Source organism: Kogia breviceps, chromosome 2 (genome assembly GCF_026419965.1).
Source record: "Kogia breviceps isolate mKogBre1 chromosome 2, mKogBre1 haplotype 1, whole genome shotgun sequence".
NCBI classification, from domain to species: domain Eukaryota; kingdom Metazoa; phylum Chordata; class Mammalia; order Artiodactyla; family Physeteridae; genus Kogia; species Kogia breviceps.
Genome location: NC_081311.1, coordinates 67,033,977 through 67,055,921, shown reverse-complemented (window position 1 = coordinate 67,055,921; position 21,945 = coordinate 67,033,977). Strand labels below are relative to the sequence as shown.

Genomic DNA, 21,945 nt, shown 5'->3' with positions numbered 1-21,945 from the left:
GTCTGGCTTGTAAATTTCAAATCTGTCTACTTGACATCTTCAGTTGGTTGTCTAATAGACTTTTTAGACTTAGACATATTCAAAATTAATTTCTGATCTTCCACCACCTCCAATGTGCTCAATTGTCTCCTCCATAATGATATAAATGGTAAGTCCACATTTCCAGTTCTCAAGACAAAAACCTTGAGTGGTCCTTGACTCCATTCTCTCTCTTATGCTCTATATCTAATCTTCAGAGAATTCACTGACTAACCCATCTCTATATATGTTCAATCAACAACGTTCAATCTCTCTATTTTTTAAAACCACAGTCTCAGCCTCCATCATTTCCTACTTGGAAAATAGTAATAGTTTTCTAACTTCCAGCTTTCTCCTGTACCACTACTCAGACTGTTTTCAATACAACATAAAGAATGACCCCTTTAAAAGTTGTATGTCACTCTCTGGCTCAAAGCTGTCCAATAGCTTCCTACCATTTTCAAAATAAAAGCTAAATGTTCTACAATGGCCTTTGTGACCTACAAGATCAGTCCTCCTTTTTAGTCTCAGACCTCCCCTCACCCCACTAACACTTGCTTCCCAGAGCATTCCTTCCTTGAGGCTTTCCTACGTGCTATTTCCTCTGCTATGAAAGCATCAATGAGTAGAAAACACTCTATTTAAAGTTTGATGGAAAGTTAGGTTCACTAACTAATAATAATGAAGATTTATTATTTCTAAAGATAAATAAGACAATTAGAAACAAGAGACAAACATACCAGGCATTTAAGATTAGTTACTAAGCATTCATTTTAACTGAGAACTTCCCAACAATCAAGGTAGGGTGAAATGTATATAGTTTAATATAGTTCCACTGTCTGACAAGTGAGAGTATGTTAAGGTATTTGGTAACAATCTTTCCTGGATTGACATTTCAAGAACTATTTATTAAAATATTTTTAAAAGTTTCAGATAAAATAATAACAATGATTTAAACTTTAATTTTCTCTGTCTAGATTTTTACTCAGTGACTTATAAAGTCAGAGGAATGACACTAAATTTCAATTCAGATAAAGAATTTGTATAAAACAAAGTTGAAACTTCCAGGTGCAATACTTCACTGTAGATACAGAAAGATAGAGCCTAGTGACCTTAGCACATAAAAAATCCAAAATGAGTAAGTACACTGTCCTTTAGACTGCTTCTGAGCAGAAGTTTTTGTATCATTAAATCAATAGTAGCTAAGAATAAAGAAAATCTCTTGGAAATTAAGGGAGTTGAGCTCACCTTAAAGTACTTTTGTATTTGACGGAGTTAAAAAGGACAAAAGGTAGACAATTCAGACATGGGAAAAATCATAGCCTCAGGGATAGTTCTAAGTACCAGGAACACAAGAATCAGTTTGGCAAATAAAGTTTTTGGATTTGTATGCCTAGAGGGCCAGGAATAAGGAGGCACCGTGAAGGACTTTGGCAAGAAGAAGAACAATTAATATTTATACTAGCAGGTACTGGGTAGTAGGGAGCCACTGAATATTTCAGAGTAGTGACCTAGCAATTTATAGTAAAATTTATCTGGTTCAAGTAAGTACAACTGTTGGAAGGGAGAAAGATCAGGAAAGAAATTAATGTAATCCCCTAGACTTAACATATTGAAGACCTAGTGTACTTTTGAGGCAAGGTGGCTTTTACAAAAGGAAGGTGATCTTTATCTTCTTTCATCTAAATCTACCAGGCAGTGTATGAGGCTCTGTAAATATTAACACTAGATGAGACAAAAACATGTTCTCTGCACTAATGAGGTTTACTCAGGTTTACTGAATGGAGGAAAAAAAAAAAGCCATCATGTAAGAAATTACACAGGCGCAATGAATGTCATGATATGGGAATCTCCATGTATTACAGATGGATGTTGGGAGGAAAGTACACTTGGACTTGCATTTCAGTGAAGTCTAAGCTAATCTGGAATCCTAATGATGAGCAGGTTTTCAAAGATGAAGGGGAGGACAGTGAGTTGAGGGAATTGTTTTCCTAAGAGAGGGATGTGAAGGGAGAGAGCCTGTGTACTCTAGGAAGAATGATTTACATACAAGGGGTCAGGTTTGGAGAGAAAGTGGTGAAATATGAGGCAAAAGGGAGGACCGGGGAGCAGATCCTGAAGTTATCTTACGTAGAGCGTTGAGGCATTGGATGGGGAGACACTGAGACCTATAAGAGGCTTAATGCATGGTGATAGATGACAGATTGGTACTTTAGAAACATTACACAAGTTCAAGTGAGAGAATGAACGTTCACAAAGCTAGAGGCAAGAGACAATTTAGGAGTCTGCCATAGACAATCTAGTGAGAGACACCAGTGCCTGAACTAAGGTAATTCACCAAGACAAACTTAACACTCCCCTCAGCTTGACTAAGCTTTAGACAGACTTTTTCCTGACTCTAAGCTCCTGACCTTTTTCTTAGAGAATGTACTTTATAAAATGTATAGCTATAAATTCTTTCTCTGTCTCTTTGAGATATAAATACCTTAATGCTTCTTGCCAGTTTTACAACCCAGGACTACCTTTCTCAAGGACCTGGGAGCCATCCCTTTGACATGTAACCATCAAGGAAGATAGAGCCCTAACTTCCAGTCTCTGTGGGAGGGGAGGAGCTTAACTTTAGCGGGCACCTTGCTCCAAATTATAAAAGTACCTCCGGTCATGTAAATAGAGAAAGTTCACTTTTCCTTTGGGTAAAGTCCAAAGAGAACATAGATGGCCTCCAATCCCCTTCATCCCACCTCTGAAAATTTTTCACCCCCTTGTTTCAGCAGAGTTGAACTCAGACTGAGTTCTGGTCCCTCTCCTCTATTGCAGGGGTCTTGATTAAAGTCTTCCTTTCCTTTTTAACTTTGTCCAGTGCACGTTTTCTTTGAAAGAAGTGATAGTGGGGTTTCCCTGGTGGCGCAGTGGTTGAGAGTCCGCCTGCCGATGCAGGGGACGCAGGTTCGTGCCCTGGTCCGGGAGGATCCCACATGCCGCGGAGTGGCTGGGCCCGTGAGCCATGGCCGCTGAGCCTGCGCGTCCGGAGCCTGTGCTCCGCGACGGGAGAGGCCACAGCAGTGAGAGGTCTGCGTACCATAAAAAAATAAAATAATAATAATAATAAAAAAGAAGTGATAGTGGAGGTGGTGAAAAAATGGACAAGTTCAGATAGAAGACAGTAAAACCAGAACTTATTGTATGATTAGCTGTAGGAAGGAGTAAAAAAAAAAAAAGATCCCCAGTTCAGACTTGTGCAAAAGAATATACAGAAGCACCGTAAGAAATATGGGAGTTAGGGTAGATTTGTGGGGTAGGGTGATGCATTCAGGCTTAGAAACAGTGAGTTCCACAGGTGAGCTACATGAGGCAAGGAAACTTACAGGCCTGCAAATATATGCAGCCAGAGCTCAGGAGACAGGACTTGGCTAAAGTCATGTACCTCTATATATGACATCTGAAATCTTGGGACTATATGAGCATATCCAGGAAAAGTGGAAAAAACTTGAGGACTATAGGGCTTACATCAAAACTCTAGTGAACCCTAATGCATAAGAATAGATAGAGGAAGAGGAAACCATGAAGCACTGAGAATGATCACCCAGAAACGTAAGGAAGCAGCGTTACCACCAAATACACAATAGAAATTATAGAAACAAACGATGAGAACGTGCACTACCTAGTGCAGTGCTGCTGAGTAATGTCATTTCATCAAAGCTTACCAGATCTGTGCTTTTCATAGCAACCTAAACCAAATTATATCACAAAGAAGGTAATGCGATCATGTCTCCATATTCTGTATGGTAATTCAGTATAAATTTAAGTTATTGGGAGTGTATTATGAAAATAAATAGGACCTATTAAAATGTTTCCAATTCTTAAAATACACCACTCATTCATGGCAATTTTTCTATTCTCATGGTTGAGGATATTCAGCGACTACCTGTTAAAAAGCAGCAATGAGGGTGTTCTCCCTATCATCAACATCATATTTAAGTGCACATAGCTTTTTTGTTTTAATACCAAGCATCACCTCCAGTATTTTAAGATTTGATATGCTCCAATTCATTTGCTGCTGTTGATATTTTGGGGTTGTATCGAGTAACCTAGCAACTGTTCTTAATTTCTGTCCTAATTTACTTCTATTTATAGAGCATATGGAGACTCAATGGCCTCAATGATATTCTTTAAGGCAGGGCCAATTTACAAATTGTATGCTCTTAAGTGATCATAATGTTAAAGATAGGACAAATATTAGTCATTGAATTGACTACAAGTCACAGTTTCTTTAATTCTGGGTCATCAGTAAATATGATGAATCTTTTAAAAGGTGTCATAACTTTATCATGCTGAAATATATGACTACAGCTGAAATTACAAAATTTTAAGTGTTTGTTTTTAATGTTATATTCATTAAATTTAATTTCAGCAATTAGGGACCACAGCATTAAATACCTTCAAATAAAAATCTGGCCCTATTCAGCACTGTTAAATGAGTTCCCTTTTTCACTCCTTATCTATAAGACACTATGATCAAAGTTTAAATTGTGTAAGGCAGAACAGACTTTTTGATTTCGTTTTTAGACCTTACTGGCTTTCAAGCTGTTTAGGCAGGAGGGAAGAATCACTAGAACATCTGTCCGTCATGGACAGGGGCAGAGAAAGGTGATTTTAAATGACTACTTGCACAACTGTCTCCAACATGCATCCTATAAAATATCAGGATGATTTTTTTCTGTTTTTATGAGTATGTACCATAAAAGTAGAAAATTAAGCCCTATATACCTTGCAGAAGGTAATTGAGGACTCTAAGATAGGAACTAATAGATCACCAAGCTACCATAATTCCACAAAGAAGAAAAACTCTCAGTGCAGGGCCAAGCATTCCAAAATCGTTGAAGAAAATAAGAACGACAACTTTTGGGTAAAACTTTCTGTTCCTACTATCAAAAGTTCCTTTTTGTGAACTTTTTATTCATTCTGTAGAACTCATTATTTCAGTTCTACATTATAAATATAAATGTACATAAAAGTGCTAGCATCATTAAGAATCATATTAATACCATCTTCCTTTCAACCTTTTAAGGAAGTTCCAGATATGTCCCCTTCCTGAGGAAAAAAAAAATTTCAAAAGATTTTTGGTAATAGAGTGCTAAATATTTACCCCACAAAACTAGGAGACCAAAGCAGCCTTATATGGAAAGACAGAGAGATTTGTATTTACAAAGCTCCTTGAACTACGCAAAAGGAAGTAAAGTATAACATTAGCACACACAAATCTATACACGTCTTGAAATTCATTTTTGTAAAAATGAAAATTTATTGAGTATTTCCTTTGCGTGAGAAATGAGTTTTCATATAGTTAATCTTCAAAAACAACTATAAAATAGACACTATTTTCTTCACCTTTACTTTGAGCATTTTTGACACTCCTTTACCCATTTCTCCCACTCCATCTATTAGTAAAAATAGATATTATTATTATAACAATTTTACAGATGAGAAAACTGTAAGTTAGAAGTATAAACTAACTTTCCCAGGATCATATGGATAGTAATTGGTAGAACCCTGATTTGAACCAAAGTTTATGTGACCCCAAAGTGCATACTTTTAACCTCTACATTCTATTTATATAGCAGAGCCAAAAAAGGCAAGGCACTTTCTCACCCATTCTATTCAACAAACTCTTTCAATCCATTTTATTGAGTCTTTCTAAATCCACAGTTGTCTCCTAGGTAGGCTTGAGGAATATACTTTTAGCTATCACCCTCCTGACACTTGCAATTTCCTGAGTATCTATGGCTACTGCTGCCCAACTTGCCCACGATAAACCAGGGAAAATTTCTACAAATTAGAATGTTCCCTTTATTCAAATATCACAGAAGCCAATGTGATAAGAGGCTGAGTGAGGAGTAACTGCCTCTGTCTCTGGATCCTTTGCTTGGAGACCCCAGATTGCTGCCCAAGAAATTCCTCCATGATGTGATTCTACTTGAGTAGAATCCATCTCATCAGTACAAAGTGATCCACCAGGGAGACTATCAAGGTCTGGGCATCGCTACATAGTTTCCAAGTAGTAACCAACAAACTGATTTTGTTATTGATGGGAGACTGTAGTATTGGGACATTTAGAAATTTGTGAGACTTAAACAGATCTGATACTAAGGCTTATGGCCTTCAGTTTCACGAGTCATCTTTCTGTTAGAGGAATTACGATATCGACACCATAATATGGCTGTAGCGATAGTACAGCAATGAAATCTTAAGGGATTATGAGATTCTACCCAAGTTTACAAGCATGCTACCCTGGAAAGAGTGTGGCTGGTACCTGAAGACCTGGGATTTGGCCCCATTTCTATATGACTTGCATAAACTACTGAAACTCTTTGAGTCTAATTCCCTAATTAGTAAAATCAAGAAAAAATTAAAAACCAAAACCCAGGGCTTTTGTTAAATAAGACAGCAATTTGGAAATATTCTATAAACTATAAAGTGTTAATGGTAAATGACACGCCTCTGTTTAAATAGAAAACATGGCTTATCTTATATTTAATAAATTTTTTAAGAAGCTTTTAGGATTTACAAAAAAATCTTATTATCAGTGAGTTTAAGAATTTTATTTTCGGGCTTCCCTGGTGGCGCAGTGGTTGAGAATCCGCCTGCCGATGTAGGAAACACGGGTTCGTGCCCTGGTCCGGGAAGATCCCACATGCCGCGGAGCAACTAAGCCCGTGAGCCATGGCCGCTAGGCCTGCGCGTCCGGAGCCTGTGCTCCGCAACGGGAGAGGCCACAACAGTGAGAGGCCCGCATACCGCAAAAAAAAAAAAAAAAAAAATAGAATTTTATTTTCTTAGTCTATTTTAATTTCTTTCTGAGTTTTTAAGATAAAAGATGTCTATTTCATCCTTGCTAAGGGCATGAACAAAATAAACAATGAGCTCTAAAGAATGCTCTATAAACCTATAGCCAACTGACTCTCCTGTATCACCGTGGAATGCCTGATCACTGGATATAACCACAGGATCAGTCCAGTGAGTATTCATGTTTAATAATTAAGATAATCACTAATTTCCACCGCTGTTCCTCTGCCACCTCATAAGGCATACACTATTGGCCTTTTAGTATTTTGCTCTCATTGACTGGGGACTCTAAATCATTATTTGTTGGTTACAGACCTTTACAATGCCCAGTGGCATTTGCCACCAATGACAGCAGTAACAGATGATGTTGAGCCAAAGCTACTGGGAGTGAAATGCAGAAAGTAAAATGATAATAAATAACTGTCATTCCGTTACTAAACAGTGCCTAAGACTGGTTCTAGTACATGTTCGATAGAGCAGAGTCTGCATAATCCAAGAACCAAAAAGGCATTTACTCCTCAGTAACAGCTGCAAATAAAAAGGAACCCAAACGCTTGTCTTGTGCAGTGACAAAGAATTCTTCATTGAGCACGGTGTGAGTATTCAAAAAATTCTCGACAGATTCCACTTCGAAATTTTATAGCATCTTCTCAAATTAATGGTATTTGGCAAATACGTCAAAAGGTATACTCCGGCCAGTGGACACAAACTTCAGGAAATGCTGCATAGAATACAAAGTCTCAAATTGCCATAAGACTGAACATATGGACTTCCCTGGTGGCGCAGTGATTAAGAATCCGCCTGCCAATGCAGGGGTTCAAGCCCTGGTCCAGAAAGATCCCACATGCCGTGTAGCAACTAAGCCCATGCACCACAACTAATGAGCCCACGCGCCACTACTACTGAAGCCCGCACACCTAGAGCCCGTGCTCTGCAACAAGAGAAGCCACCGCAATGAGAAGCCTGCGCCAACCGCAATGCGAAGCCCGCACACCGCAATGAAGCATGGCCCCCCGCTCGCCGCAACTAGAGAAAGCCCGCCCCCAGCAATGAAGACCCAACGCAACCAAAAATAAATATATATTTTATAAATAAATTTATAAAAAATAAAATAAAATAAAAAGACTGAACATATGAATATACTCTAAGTACAGGGATGCAATTACAAGAAATATGGGAATATTAGGGATATAAGAGACCTGGGAGAGAACATAAAACCTATCTAAACATGATCTTAGTTCTGGTCAGGTGATTTAGGTAGAGGACAGATTTGAGCTATCCTCCTTGGCTAGTCATATAAACTTCAGGTATGCGAGCAGAATCTGTTGTGATCAATTCACAAGATAGATATTCAATAAGAGGGTGCTATTGGAGTTAAGTTATCCAAACTGTACAATAATTATTCTTTAAATTTAAAAAAAATTGTATTCTTTCTTTCTTTCAAATTGCTGCAGTACCCTTAATCCTGTTCTCTTTCATTCCACTGATGATCTATCAGGTTTGCTGTGGTGGGGTTCTCTGTCTACTTTTTAGTAAAGGATTCATCCTGCTAACTCTATGTCCTAAGTAAACTGACATGTGGTAATCACTACAGTTCTTAGTGTGGAAACATAATCCACTTATTAGACAAGTTGTATAAATCGGAGCCTCAGTGATCTTATTAGTGAAACTGGGATAATAATAGCAGTATAGCGTAGTTAACATGATAATTAAATAAATAGTACATGCGATGTGACTGCCTTTTCTCATTTTACCCCAAAAGCAGAGACTAAGAATGGAAGGTAGTTTATCTGGGGGAATAGATCTTAAGGAGCAGAAGTAGGAGCCTAAGAATGAATCAGGAAAGAAAGGAGAGCCAATCCAAAGATATGTTATCAAGCTGGTCACTGCTGTTGGAATTGGCTTGATCCCCTGGGGAACTTTTGAGGACTTGTAGAAAATGCACTTCTGTATGGTTCATCCAAGGAATGGAAGAGTACTGGTTAAGAGTTTTCTGGGAGGTGCTAGTGCCTCACATAAGGTTGTGTATATAGTAGACTATCTGATTTGCTTCCTGAGGGATTCCACACAGCAATTACAGGAGAGCCTCAAGGCAGGAAGTGAATAAAATCCAAGCTATCTGGAATGTATAGGGGAGATTTACAAAAGCAGAGAGTGGCTGGGTTGAATATAATGTTGCTTCCAGTAGATTTGATGGTGATGGATCTCTTTTACTAGATAGTGGTAAGGGTATATAGCCCATAGGCATTCCAAATGAACTGGATTGTCAGGAAACGGCACAATGGAACACAAAGCCAGGATTCAGATCACTTTCAGGGCAATTGCCACAAGGTTAGAAGCAGTGGCTTCTATGAAAGATTCTTAAGATCTGGAACCATGGAGACCATCAGCTTTATAACCACCATAGGCAAGTGGTCATTTAGCTGCTGTTTTTCCAAGAACAAAAATATAAATAATAATAAGAAGAACCTTATCTTCTCAGCATATAAAGTTTATAAAACACTCTCGGATGCATTGCCTTCTTTGGAGTTATGAACGATGCTGTGAGAAGGTGTAGTTTTATTCTCATTTTTCAGATGAAGAAATTTGAACTTTCTAAATTTTAAGTTTCTTAACCAAGGTTTCATTGTCTACATGTGATAAGGCAGAATGAGAACTAGGGCATGTTTATACTAATCCTAGCACCCTAAAAGGTGCCTTTATTTTAGGAAAATTCCCTCCGATCAGTTACTTTGTAAGCCCTGACACACATGCTCCACCTCCAGTGGCTCAGCTGCAGCCCAAGTGCATCAGTCATTCACTTCACTGAAAGCGTAAGCAAAGTCTACCATTGCCAAAACTCATCTCCAATTCCACTGCCATTTGTAAGATTTGATCTCTTACCAAGAATGCCTACCAGATTTGAAGGAAACTAACTCCAGGTTCTGTGTGTCCCCTGGCTACTACAGGACTTATAGACCAAATAATCAGCAAGAAATAAAAACTCAAGATAACCAACATTTCTAATAAAACACAGGTATTGTGACTGACATATACCTGATCTAGGCAATTTGAATATTTGAAAACACAGGACTTTCTTAAATTTATCCGTTTCAAACAACTCCAAATTTTATGACACTGACTTAACTAATTAAATAATAATAATGATGATGATAATGATACTATTGCTACTTAGTTCGTTCTCAATAATCATTATTGAGAACTTACTAAGAGCTAGGCACTGTGTTAAGTGCTCTATTCATTAATTTAGTTGATTCCCACGGTAATCCTCATATAGAGAATACTATTAGTATACTTACTTTACAAATCAGAGAACAGAGGCAGAGAAAGGCTAAGTGAGTTTCCCAGTAACCCAGCAAGGAAGTGGCTGATTTAGATGTATTCCCAGGCAGTCTTAGCCACTATGCTATACTACCTGGCTTTCAGACTCAAGGTCTGTAGTCTGTTCTCCAGTTGCAAGCTATCAGTAGCTAGGAAATCAAACTTTCACAAACGCCCAAGCATTGGGTATAAATAAAGTGAAACAGAACATCTCAGAGTAATTCAAAAATTGATGAACATCATCGGAGAGTGTGTGTGTGTGTGTGTGTGTGTGTGTGTGTGTGTGTGTGTGTGTGTGTGTGTATGTTGATGGGGCCAGAAGAAAGCATTGTAGAAAGGAAGAAAAGTAGAGGAATATTGCCTCAGAAGTTGATTTTTCTCCCCTAGAATTTCCAAGTATATTTACAACTTCGTGGTTTCTCTTTTCTACTCTAAACAAACAGGTACAAATTTCACTTTGATATTCCCATGACTGCTATAAATACCACAAGTAGTTCGGAGTGATTCACTACCTAACCAGAAATGGCCTCACTGTGAGCTCTCAAGGTAGAGGAAATCATTCCCCTCATGAGGCTGCCCCTGCATTCTAAGGCTCTTCTCCCTGTGCTTTACAAGAACAGCCCCAAATCCAGGAATCCCTACTGTGAGAGGCCGCCTGGATTGACAAGGAGAGGGCACGGCACACAGCTCTCCCCGCAGGGAGGGGACTCACCCGGTCAGTTTTCCCTTCAGTCTGAACACTGGTGTGACTGCGGACCTCGTGATCTTCTTCCAGGTCCGAAACATCCTCTAGTTCCTCTGGAGTCTATAAAAAGAAAGCAAAACACTGCTGGTGGAAATGCAAAATGGTAAACCAGGCTGGCAGTACATCGAAAAGGAAGCACACAGTTATCAATATGACCCAGCAACTCCACTCCTACGTATATATGTAAGCAGTTCTTTGTAGGAAACTGCCCTCAGTAGGAAACTCCTTTTACTGTGGCTTTAGCAAAGCTGTATTGTAACTAACTTTTAAACCACGCACCTCCACGCTCTACTCATCTCTGGCTCAAGCACACCTTTCAAATCTTTTAATCACACGAAACGTTGCCTAGCTTGTCTTATCTTACCATAGATCAAAGAAGTAGAAATGAAGAATAAGTAATTAACAGATGGCCAGATCTCTTCCCTAGCTTCCCCTTCAGTAATCTCAAGAACAAACTGTGTGAACAAGAAAGCCTCTAGAGGAAGATCACAGGAAGTCACTGAGGCTGCATACAGTGGGAGAGGGTGACAACTCTGTCCCCTATCCCAATGATTAACTGAGATTACTTCCTTTCTTCCCTTTAAAAGCTTTCAGGCCCGAGCAGAATCTTCGCAGGTGGTTTCTGGGGGATGTTGAATCCACCGTCTCCCCAGATTGTCAGCGTTTTGATTAAAGGCACCTTTCCTTTCTTTATCTCTTGACTATTTTTTTTTTTTTTTTTTTTTTTTCGGTACGCGGGCTTCTCACTGCTGCGGCCTCTCCCGTTGTGGAGCACAGGCTCCGGACGCGCAGGCTCAGCGGCCATGGCTCACGGGCCCAGCCGCTCCGCGGCATGTGGGATCTTCCCGGACCGGGGCACGAACCCACGTCCCCTGCATCGGCAGGCAGATTCTCAACCACTGCGCCACCAGGGAAGCCCGAGTATTCATTTTCTAAGTGGCGAGCAGCAGGACCCAATCCATTCGATAACATACCCGAGAGAAATGAAAACATACGTCCACACAAAAACTTGTAAATGAGTGTTCATAGTAGCACCAATCATAGAAACCAAAACAACATATCTAGTGATGAACAAACAAAATGCGGTAAATCCATACAATGGAATATTACTTGGCATAAAAAGGAGTAAGTATTGATACATGCTGCGATGTGGGTAAACCTTAAAAATATTATGCTAAGTGAAGAAAGTCAATCACAAAATAGCACATTACTGTCTGATTCTATGTATTGAAAACTCTAGAACAGTCAAATTTATAGAGACAGACATCTGATTTGCTGTTCCTAAAGGAAGGAGTGGAGGAGAGGGCTGGGGGAAGTGGTTTCTCTTGGGGATGACAACAATGTTCTGCAATTAGATCGTGTCAATGGTCACATGATCTCATGAATATATTAAAAACACTAACTTTTGTACTTTAAAATGGTGAATTTTCTGGTATATGAATTATCTCCCAACACATTTTGAAAGGAAAGGAAAGGAAAGCAAAAATGATCAGAAGGACATTTTTCTCTGAGTAGCAATTTGGCTAACCACCATGTGCTTACCGCAAACCAAGGTGTTTACAGGTGATAAATAAATGGAATAATTATCATTAAAACCATATGACATCGAAACACCAAAAAGTGAGAAATTAAATTTTGTTAGAACTTAATAAGTTAACATCACCTTTAGTGTCTATTCTAAATAGTCAACCTACTTTCATTTCTTTCTTTTTTTCTTTTTGTAAAATTTCAGCTTAAGCATCTCTTGTTCAGGGAGGTGTCTTGATTAAGAATCCCCTAGACTGGCTTGAGCTCCTCCACCAAGCTTCTCCTGAAGCCCTTTACTTTCACTATCACAGTGCCTGTCATACTTTATTGTAGCATTGTTTGTTGAATTAGTAAGCCAAGGGTTGAACTGTCTGTTCTTTGAGGTAAGGACTAGGTCTGCTCTGCTTACTATCATCTCACCACAACCTACTATTAATACACACATGCTTTTGAATGAATGAAACAAAATTAACAGTGATAGCCAAAAATACAGTTGGATATGAGCAAAACAAAACACGTCAACAACAATTTGTCCTCACTGAACCTCTACTGTGTTTCCATCTTCTGTATTTCAAACTAAATTTTTTTATTTGCTTTTTGTTGTTTTTCTCTGCTCAAGGTTTCCAATCCCTCAGTCCCACCGGGGCAAAAATGTAAAGATATCAGTCATTATTGCAAATACAAGTATTGCAAAGTAAAGTCGTTATTGCAAATATAAAGTACTTAATGAGAATTCATTTAATATTTTAGTTTACACAGTCTCAATTTTAAACTCTGATTCCTTTGTTAAAAAGCTCTGGTGAGAAATCCAAACTACAAACATTTAGGTTTCGTGAAAAATATCCAAAAGTGAAAGTGGAAGGTGTCTTGCATATACACCTGGCTGTTAAAGTGAGGAAAGGGGCAGGACCTGCCTCCTCAGAACAGCTGTAAACTCCCTTAAACCTTGCTCTGCACACAGGCCCTTTGTTTATTTTCAGGCCTGTGAAGAGCTTTCCTTCCCTGGGGCCACTCCAGACATGGGAACTTGCAATGATTAGCTCACACTGTTGGGCAAAATTACCAATTTCCTAACTACTAATGGTCTCAGAGTCTTTCTCAGCTCATGGATCTTTAACCAGCAATTTCTTTGTTCTCTGACACTTGCACTGAGCAGCTCCCATCAATTTGCATTGATTTCAACTGACACTCAGTGGATATTGATATCCACCCTCCCACCAAAGCCTCCAGTGTGCGAAGTAGTTCTTATCTGTATGTTGATCTCTATATGCAGTCCTTCTTTGCTGCAATTACCTGCAGCTATGATCACAGGGCAATTTACTCTCTCTTCTTAGGTATTAATAGTATGAGTTTGCCATGAGGGAATTTCTGTACAATCACATATTTCATTATTAGCTATTTTTGTGTATTCTTCCCAAATAGTCTTCAGAAAAGATCTGTACAATTTCCCTCTTGATACAATACCAGTCCCTGTAACATATGAATAAGTTCAACTGCTCAAATTACTTTTCTTGAGTCCTGCTGTTTTGCAGCTGAAGGCTGTCTGGTGCCCCTACTGTGATCTGTTTCTTATAAATGTCTGTTGTTTATTACTTGGATTATACTCTATCACGTGGTGACACATAACTTCATCATCAATCCCAGTATTCTGTGCAAGTGGAAAATAAAGTGACTTAACCGAAATTAAGAGCAACTACTGCTCTCAGAAGTCACAAGTACCATTTTTGTTGGTCATACTACAGGAAGAGATAAGCCTACCATTTACGCCCACGTACTTATGTACTTTTCGTTATCTTTAACAGGGGACTCATAGTTTTCTTGCAAAACCACAACTGACCTCTTATTTTCATGAACAAAATCAGTGGGGGAGTGTTCAAAACACTTGCTGGCAGCATTTTGCATTCTGTGAGGTAAGTAGTTGGATGGTATTGTAAAGAAAAAGTTAAATACATGTTACAGTTTAAGTGGAAACTAAGAAAGAAATACGAGTACTCTAATCATTTTGGGGGTGTACATTAACACCTTCAAGCTGAAGACAAATAATAACAGAAAGAGCAAACATTTAAAAAAGAGAGGAGGGAGGATGGGCTGCCCTATATGTACATTCTTAGAAACAGCTTGCTTTTACTCATCTAGTCACTTTGGAAGGTTAACCTTCTGGAAGGTGTGTGTGTGTGTGTGTGTGTGTGTGTGTGTGTGTGTGTGTGTGTGTGTGTGTGTGTGTGTGTGTGTGTGTGTGTGTGTGTGTGTGTGTGTGTGTGTGTGTGTAACTTGTGTATGTTTCTAATCAATTTTCATCCTGTAGGAGGGGAAACCAACTATCTTAGATCAGTGTCATATAGGAGAAAGACGATAAACTGTTGAATAATACAGACCTGAATTTGAATTCTGCCCCTCCAGTTAGCAATTACAGACGTTGGGCAATATGTGTCTCCTTTCAAACTTTGGTTTCTTCAGGAAAAAAATTTGGATAATGATAACTAACCCTAAAAATTGCTGTGAGACTCAATTGTACCGAGAACGCTTTAATTTAAGAGCTTAGTCCACAGACACAGCTGGAGTGCAACAAAAGTTGTTTCTTTCTGTCTAGTGTTTGTTCCCCTGTTCCCTCACTACCTTTTCCTTCATCCCATCACAACCTTTTAGATTTGTATGATAAAACTTTTGCGGCAATTTGGATGCCTCCATTTTACTCCGTATCCGTTACTCTGGATTAACACGATACTCAACTAGCTGCCTCTAGTTATGGTCACCTGACTTTTAGTATACAACGTCATTGTGCTAACAGGGTATAAAATAATTCCACATACAGTGCTTTCTTCTAAATTTCAAGTAAAGATCTCTTTTGATCCGATTTTAATCATGTATAAGAGTAAGATTATCTCTTAAATTGGTCCCAGGAGAGATGCACTCTAACACAGATTCTCAGGGATGACAGAAATAACTTTCCTTCTCTAAGCTGAGCTGTCTCTAAACCAGACCAATAGGAAGATACTCTATTTTTTTCTGGAAAAAGTGAAGTTAAACTCAGTTATTACTCATTTATTTCTCCTATCAGAATTCAGGAAAACTATTTCATATTTTCCTATTTTAACTCTTGCTTATTGTGAAGCCTTCCTTAGGCAACCCAAAGTGATTTGAAATTAGCTGAGTTTCCTCCACCTTTAAATAGCAAAAATATTACCTCATCCTTAGAGTTATTGTGAAGATAAAAGAAGATGATGGACTGGAACATTATTCAGTGACTAGAAAAATACTGAATGTTCAATATTGTTTATGGTTATTATAAATTACTATTACAGTACTTTAAGACCTCACTTTATTTATGTAAAAGAGTCCAGAAACAAGTATAGAATGTGAAAATAGTCAGGCTGAGGTTTTTATATAGAAACTGAGCATGGAACAAACAGCAGTAGTACATGAAACTTCAGGGTCACAATAAATTGGTGGTGAATATATATAACTTAAAATATATATTTATTGAGGTATAAATGCATTTATATTGCTTTCTTACCCTCCACACAAAGGAGCTCAATGCTTTCTATAGACTGATCTCATTAATTCTTTCAGCATCCTTAGTGAGACAGGTAGGCTGTATTACTATACCTTAAAATTCACTTGCATAAGACTTTATAAATGTTTAATATTTAAGTATAAGGAAATAAATTGTGGTCACCAAAACAGCAAAAATAAGGAAAGAAAGAGGGAAAGAAAGAGAAAGAGGGAGGAAGGAAGGAAGGAAGAAAAAATAAAGAAGGAAAGAAAAAGGCAAAAAAAGATAGTCTAGGAAATAGGAGTCATGCTTGGCATTTTCTTCTCAGAATTAAGGTTGAATTCTAAATCATACACATGATTTGATCATAAATAATACTTCTCTGATTATCCCTCACTGGCCTACTACAATCAAATAACTGCCACAACAATGTCAGTGGTGGTCTGACAGAGAGAAGGAATTACGCTATGGATAGTATTCTGAAACAGGAAGCTGCAATAAGATGTTCAGTGAGATTACCTTAGCTGAGGTGATAACACAGGCTGATTTTGGAATGTTAGGAGAGACCAGAATTAAAATACGTTCAAAAAAACAAAGGAATAGATATAACAATAGCACAATTCAAATTATAGAAAACTAAAAAACACCCCTTGTTGAATGCACACACATACATACACACAAACACACACTTTAAAATTTTTCTTCAAGAAATCAATATTCTGTTCTTGGCATTTATTGACAAGGTTGTTGATCCTTTTCCTGAGCCACTGTTTTTCTAGTTTCCAAGTCCTATAAATTATTTAAAGGGTCACATCTCAGAAAAATGTAACCATCACATTTAACTGTCAAGCATTTCAAAATATTACCAGAAAATAAAGTATACAACTGGTTGTGTGTTACACGTGGGCTTTTAAAAACTACAAACCCCTGGAATCAGCCTCTGAGGGAGAGGCCCAGTAACCTATATTTTTATAAAGTTGTACAAATGATTCTGATGTGTAGTTCTTCATGAGAACCATTGTCTGACATTGAATTTATTTTAATTTTTTGATTGGTTTAGGCTTAGTTAAGTGTCCCTGTAACAATATGAGTTGCAAGACTGTAGCGGCAATAGTTAATCCCAGATTTTCCCTGTCACCTGAAATGCAGCCAATTTGCATTTTAAGTACGCCTTCCATTGCTTGTCAGTTGGAGGGTTAATTTATCGCATTCTTGGACAGATAATGAGTAAGTGGCCAGAAGCCATTTTGACTATTAAACTAAATTATACAATCAGTTGGAGTTGCCAGAGTTGTCAGAGACAAAGGACTTTATTTCTCATGGCAAGCACTATGGATCCATAACACATGGACTTTTTCCACTCCTCAAATATGCCCCAATCATCAGTTCATTCCACATCAAGATCTTTGGCTCCTAGTATCTACTGCTCTGCTGCCCGGCATGCTCCTCCTGCAGCTTTCACATAGCTGGATCTTTCTACCTTGGGAGTTCAGATGGCCTATACTCAACCCTATCCAGTCTTCCCTGGTGAGCCCATGTGAAGTTAACCCTTTTTCCTACTTCATTTATTAATTATATCACACCCTGTGCATTTTTCTTTAGCTCACTTGTTATGATCATAACCAGAAATTATATTTTTCTTCTTTTTCCTTTGTTTTGGGGGACGGGGAAAGGAGATACGTTTTGGTCTTGCCACATTAGAATACAACATCATGAGAATAGGGATGTTGTCTGTCTTATTTACCATTCTGAGCACCCCAAACAGCATATACTAGGTACTCAGTAAAGATATCCTAACTGAATAAGGGAACAAATGATTTAATGACCAGTAAGCTTTGGTACGAACGTCAGAAGAAAGTCTTAGGAACATTTTGGAGCTATGGAGTAAGCCTTTCCTTTCTGCCTTCAGTAGGTGTTGATTTAATAATTCCTTGCCTAAGGGAAAGTCTGAGGCAAAAATTACCAGATTTTGTTTTTTTAAAAATAAAGCCTATGGAAATTAGAGATAATAGATTTTGTGCATAGAGAAATTTTCCGCAAGTTCAAAATTCTCAGACCTGGAAGACCAGGAAGATGTGTAGGCATTCCATTAGCAGTGCAGTATGAATAAAACAAGAAGAGAAAATGCCATCTTCTAAACTCAGACCAGAGTTTCAAGTCTCACCAGGGCCCTGTGGCACAAACTTCTCATGGAAACAGTAAGTAGTAAACCTGAAGGAGTCACAAGGGCTAGAACAATGGACATTTCATTGGTAACAAGTGGGGGGAGAATGACAAGAGACTGTTGGATCTCTCTGATACCCTGATAAAGCCTAAGTCTCTAGAAAAGAGTTTCTCCACCTTGGCACTATTTATATCTTGGTCTGACTAATTCTGGTTATAAGAGGCTGTCTTGCATATTGTGGGATGTTTAGCACCACCCTTAGCTTCTACTCACCACATGCAGAGGGCCCTCTCAAATTGTGACCATCAAAAATATCTCCAGGGCTTCCCTGGTGGCTCAGTGGTTGAGAGTCCGCCTGCCGATGCAGGAGACACGAGTTCGTGCCCTGGTCCGGGAAGATCCCACGTGCCGCTGAGCGGCTGGGCCCGTGAGCCATGGCCGCTGGGCCTGCGCGTCCGGAGCCTGTGCTCCGCAGTGGGAGAGGCCACAACAGTGAGAGGCCCGCATACCGCAAAAAAAAAAAAAAATCTCCAGACAGCTCCAAATATCCCCTGTTAGGGAGGGCAGGAAATCACCCTTGTTTGAGAACTACTGCTCTAGAACTTTGGTTCACCTGGCCCAACACAGGTGGTAGGGGTAAGTGGCCCTACATAACTGGTAAGGGGGAGGCCCAATTACTATGTTTAAATTTCCCATGAGCAAAGTTAAAATTTAGTTGACTTAAGGAAGAAAAAAATAAAAAGTAAGTTTTTTTACTGTACATCTCAAGTTGTGGACTGAAATTCATACCCCATAGAATACCATTATGGTTACAAGATGGAAGAGGGCACTCTTTATTCATTTTAGTCATAACCAAACAACTGGAAGAAAATATCAGATGAGTTATGAAAATTACCAACTTGGTTACAGTCTTAATACCAGCACTTAATAAGCTGCTTTCATTCTGTGGTACTTCTTTTCAACTTTTAATCATAATGAATAAGTTATTACCTAAAGAAGTGCAGTGATAATCCAAGTTTGCTTGATCAGGCATAAAGTGGTTAGGAAAAAAGTCATCTCAACTAACATATTGGAGTGTCTATTTTTATGTATTGATATATAAACACAGGCTATTATGATAGAGTCTGAGGATCTTAAAACAAAACAATCTTTGCCCTTAGGAGAGATAAAGGATAAAGATATTAAATGGAAATTTTTAAAAGTTCCCTTGAGTTATATGGTTTGAGACAGATTGGTGGGACATGAGAAATTTCCTTAGAATTGTCAGGCAGAGGGGAATGAGCATAAAGTGTCCCAGGCTAACCTGGGAAGATATTTCTTGTATTGTCAGAAAGCTGCTAGGCTCGTGTTATGGTGGTAGGTTGATGAACTTGAAGTTATGTTACCTGGGTTTTCATTCTAACTTTGCCATCATTTAGTTGTATGTTGTTAGGCAAATCTCAGATTTTTCCTCTGCTTCAATTTATTCGTCTTTAAAATAGGAATGGGAAGTAAGAAAAACTTGATAATTTCTGCGAGTCCTTTGAGTTTTAAGATTTTAGGAGTTTATGCTTAAACTGAAAGCATAACATTAATATTAATCTAGATGAAATGTTTCCTCAGCACTAGGAGATCTCAACAGTAGGGGAGACCTGGTAAATCTTTTGAGTTCAGTTGACTGAAACATAATTCATTCCAATTCATCATATCACTTAGAAACATGGTTAATCTGATGAGCACACATATCTTCTCATTGTCACAAGGAGAGAGAGGCATCTAGTATTGTTCTCGACTTTATCAACTAAGTGTCTCACACAGTGCCTGGCAACAAGTAGGTCCATGGAAAATATGGTTTTTAATGAATGAAAACATCAAAGAAAATAGATAAGAAAATAAAGAAGGATGCAAATAAAGATGTATTTCTCCATTTTTCCCCAATAGAGCAATGGCAGATTTTCTCCTTGTAATCTTTCAAAAAATAATTCAAAACTGCCTTTAGGTACGATTATTATCCCTTTATGTTTCACAAGCCTTTTAAAATTTTCTCTTTTCCAGCAGGTTAAGAATATAGCACCATGTGAATTATTCCATATGAAGAACTAAGGAGCCTGAGTATTATACCCCTTAAAGGTTACAACAATTGAAATGCAGTTTGAGAAAGCTAAGTCACAGAATATAAAAAATATAGCCTAAAGTAAGATAAAAAAAAAAGAGTACATCTATAATGTACAAGAAGATATGATTAAACATATAGTCAAATAGGACAACTTCGGCAGATAAATCTTGAGCATGTAGAATATTGCTGTCAAAGGAGACACAGCCCTGAGCCTAAGTTGTTCATCTATTTCAAATGAATTAAGTCTATATTTGTTCACTACTTAGAAACTTACACAGGCCAGCAGCCATCAAACAGCCAGTCATTTGATACCTTACACTTGAGTCTGGATTATGATGATTTTCAAAGGAGGTGATCATTATAATCACTTAAGTTTATATAAAGTCTTTCTAAGGACTCAAGCAATTATAAAATCACATAGGGTAAATCATACTTTAACCTCAGCCCCTCCTTCTATTAGGAAGACTGTGGGCAGTCAACTCTCTGATTCTGAAACACTAATGAGGCTAATAATTGTAGAAAAGCACCCAGCAAATCAGCAAGATGGTCATAAACGAAAGGGGTATCATCAATATCATCATACTGTTTCAACCACCAAATGAGTTGGTGATCTAGCTCTGATTCCAGGACTACATGTCTAATTCATGAAAACTGTCCTAAGAAATCATAAGTATTCCAGCTTGAAGATTAAATAAAAATCTGGAAGATGAATGAAGCCATGAAGAATGGGGTTTGGATGAAAGCATATTTTTGGAAAGTTAAAATATTGAAATATCTAGACTCAAATCAGGATCCTTGAATTCTTCTCTTTGAGAACAGAAAGGTAAGGTAATCATTTTTAACTGAGGTCTTAATATAATTCATTAACAACACTCTGCTGGGTTTTTCCACATTTCTTTTCTCATTCAATCTTAACAATAAACCCGAAGAGGTATATGTTACCATTTTAATACCACAGTTGAGGAAACTGTGCCTTCGAGTTAACGGAACCTAATCTAATATCACACAGCTAATAAAGGGCTGCTTCAAAGAGGGTCCAGTGCTCATTTTATGAGCCATGTGGCTTGGAAGTCACAGTGCATGATAAATGTGGGAGTTGAGTAGTTAAAACTTGCAAGTCTAGAAAATGAGCTTCAAACAGCATGAATATACTGCTCACAGAGCAAGGTGGGTCAAATATTTAGGGGCTTTGGTCAGTGCACTATGACTGGTCCCTATCTCTTCATACCCCCACCAGATATAATATCTGGACCTCAGTAAATTTGATGTCTGGAACCACAGATGATTCAGCTCTTCCTTACCGCTTCACTGCCACCTATCTTGAACCATATATTGTCTTTGAAAAGCCAACTCAAAAAAATCCTGCTTGTTTCTCAGGCTGGCACACTGGCTTTAAGCTATACAAGCTTGAAACCAATTCAGTTTTGGCCCATAATATGATAGCATGAGCAAAAGCTTGCCAATGGATCTGCAAAAAAAAAAAAAAAAAAGGTTCCTGAGTTACTTCTTTTTCTTCTCTTTTCTTTTAAAGTTCCATATAAATTAGGCTATGCTACTCAGCAAAACTACTAAATGTGTTTTGGACAGAGCTGAGTTTATATCCTATTTATAACCTATTTCCAAATTATAAACAGAAAACCTAAGGTGAGTAACTTGCCAAAGTTCTTATAGCAAGGCAGGGACTGTGATGCAACAGAATATAAAGATTGCATATCTGGATTCTAGGTCAAATGCTGCCT

At 38.2% G+C, this 21,945-nt stretch overlaps 1 protein-coding gene across 4 annotated transcripts in view; it reads right to left on the bottom strand.

Moving 5' to 3' along the window:
- Positions 1-21,945, bottom strand: part of CTNNA3 (catenin alpha 3) — a 1,725,986-nt gene that overhangs the window by 162,933 nt on the left and 1,541,108 nt on the right. For all 4 annotated transcript variants that reach the window (XM_067025523.1, XM_059054939.2, XM_059054940.2 and 1 more), the window contains one exon: positions 10,895-10,987. In XM_067025523.1, coding sequence (XP_066881624.1) covers positions 10,895-10,987 — 93 coding nt within the window. The remainder of the gene's footprint in view (positions 1-10,894; positions 10,988-21,945) is intronic.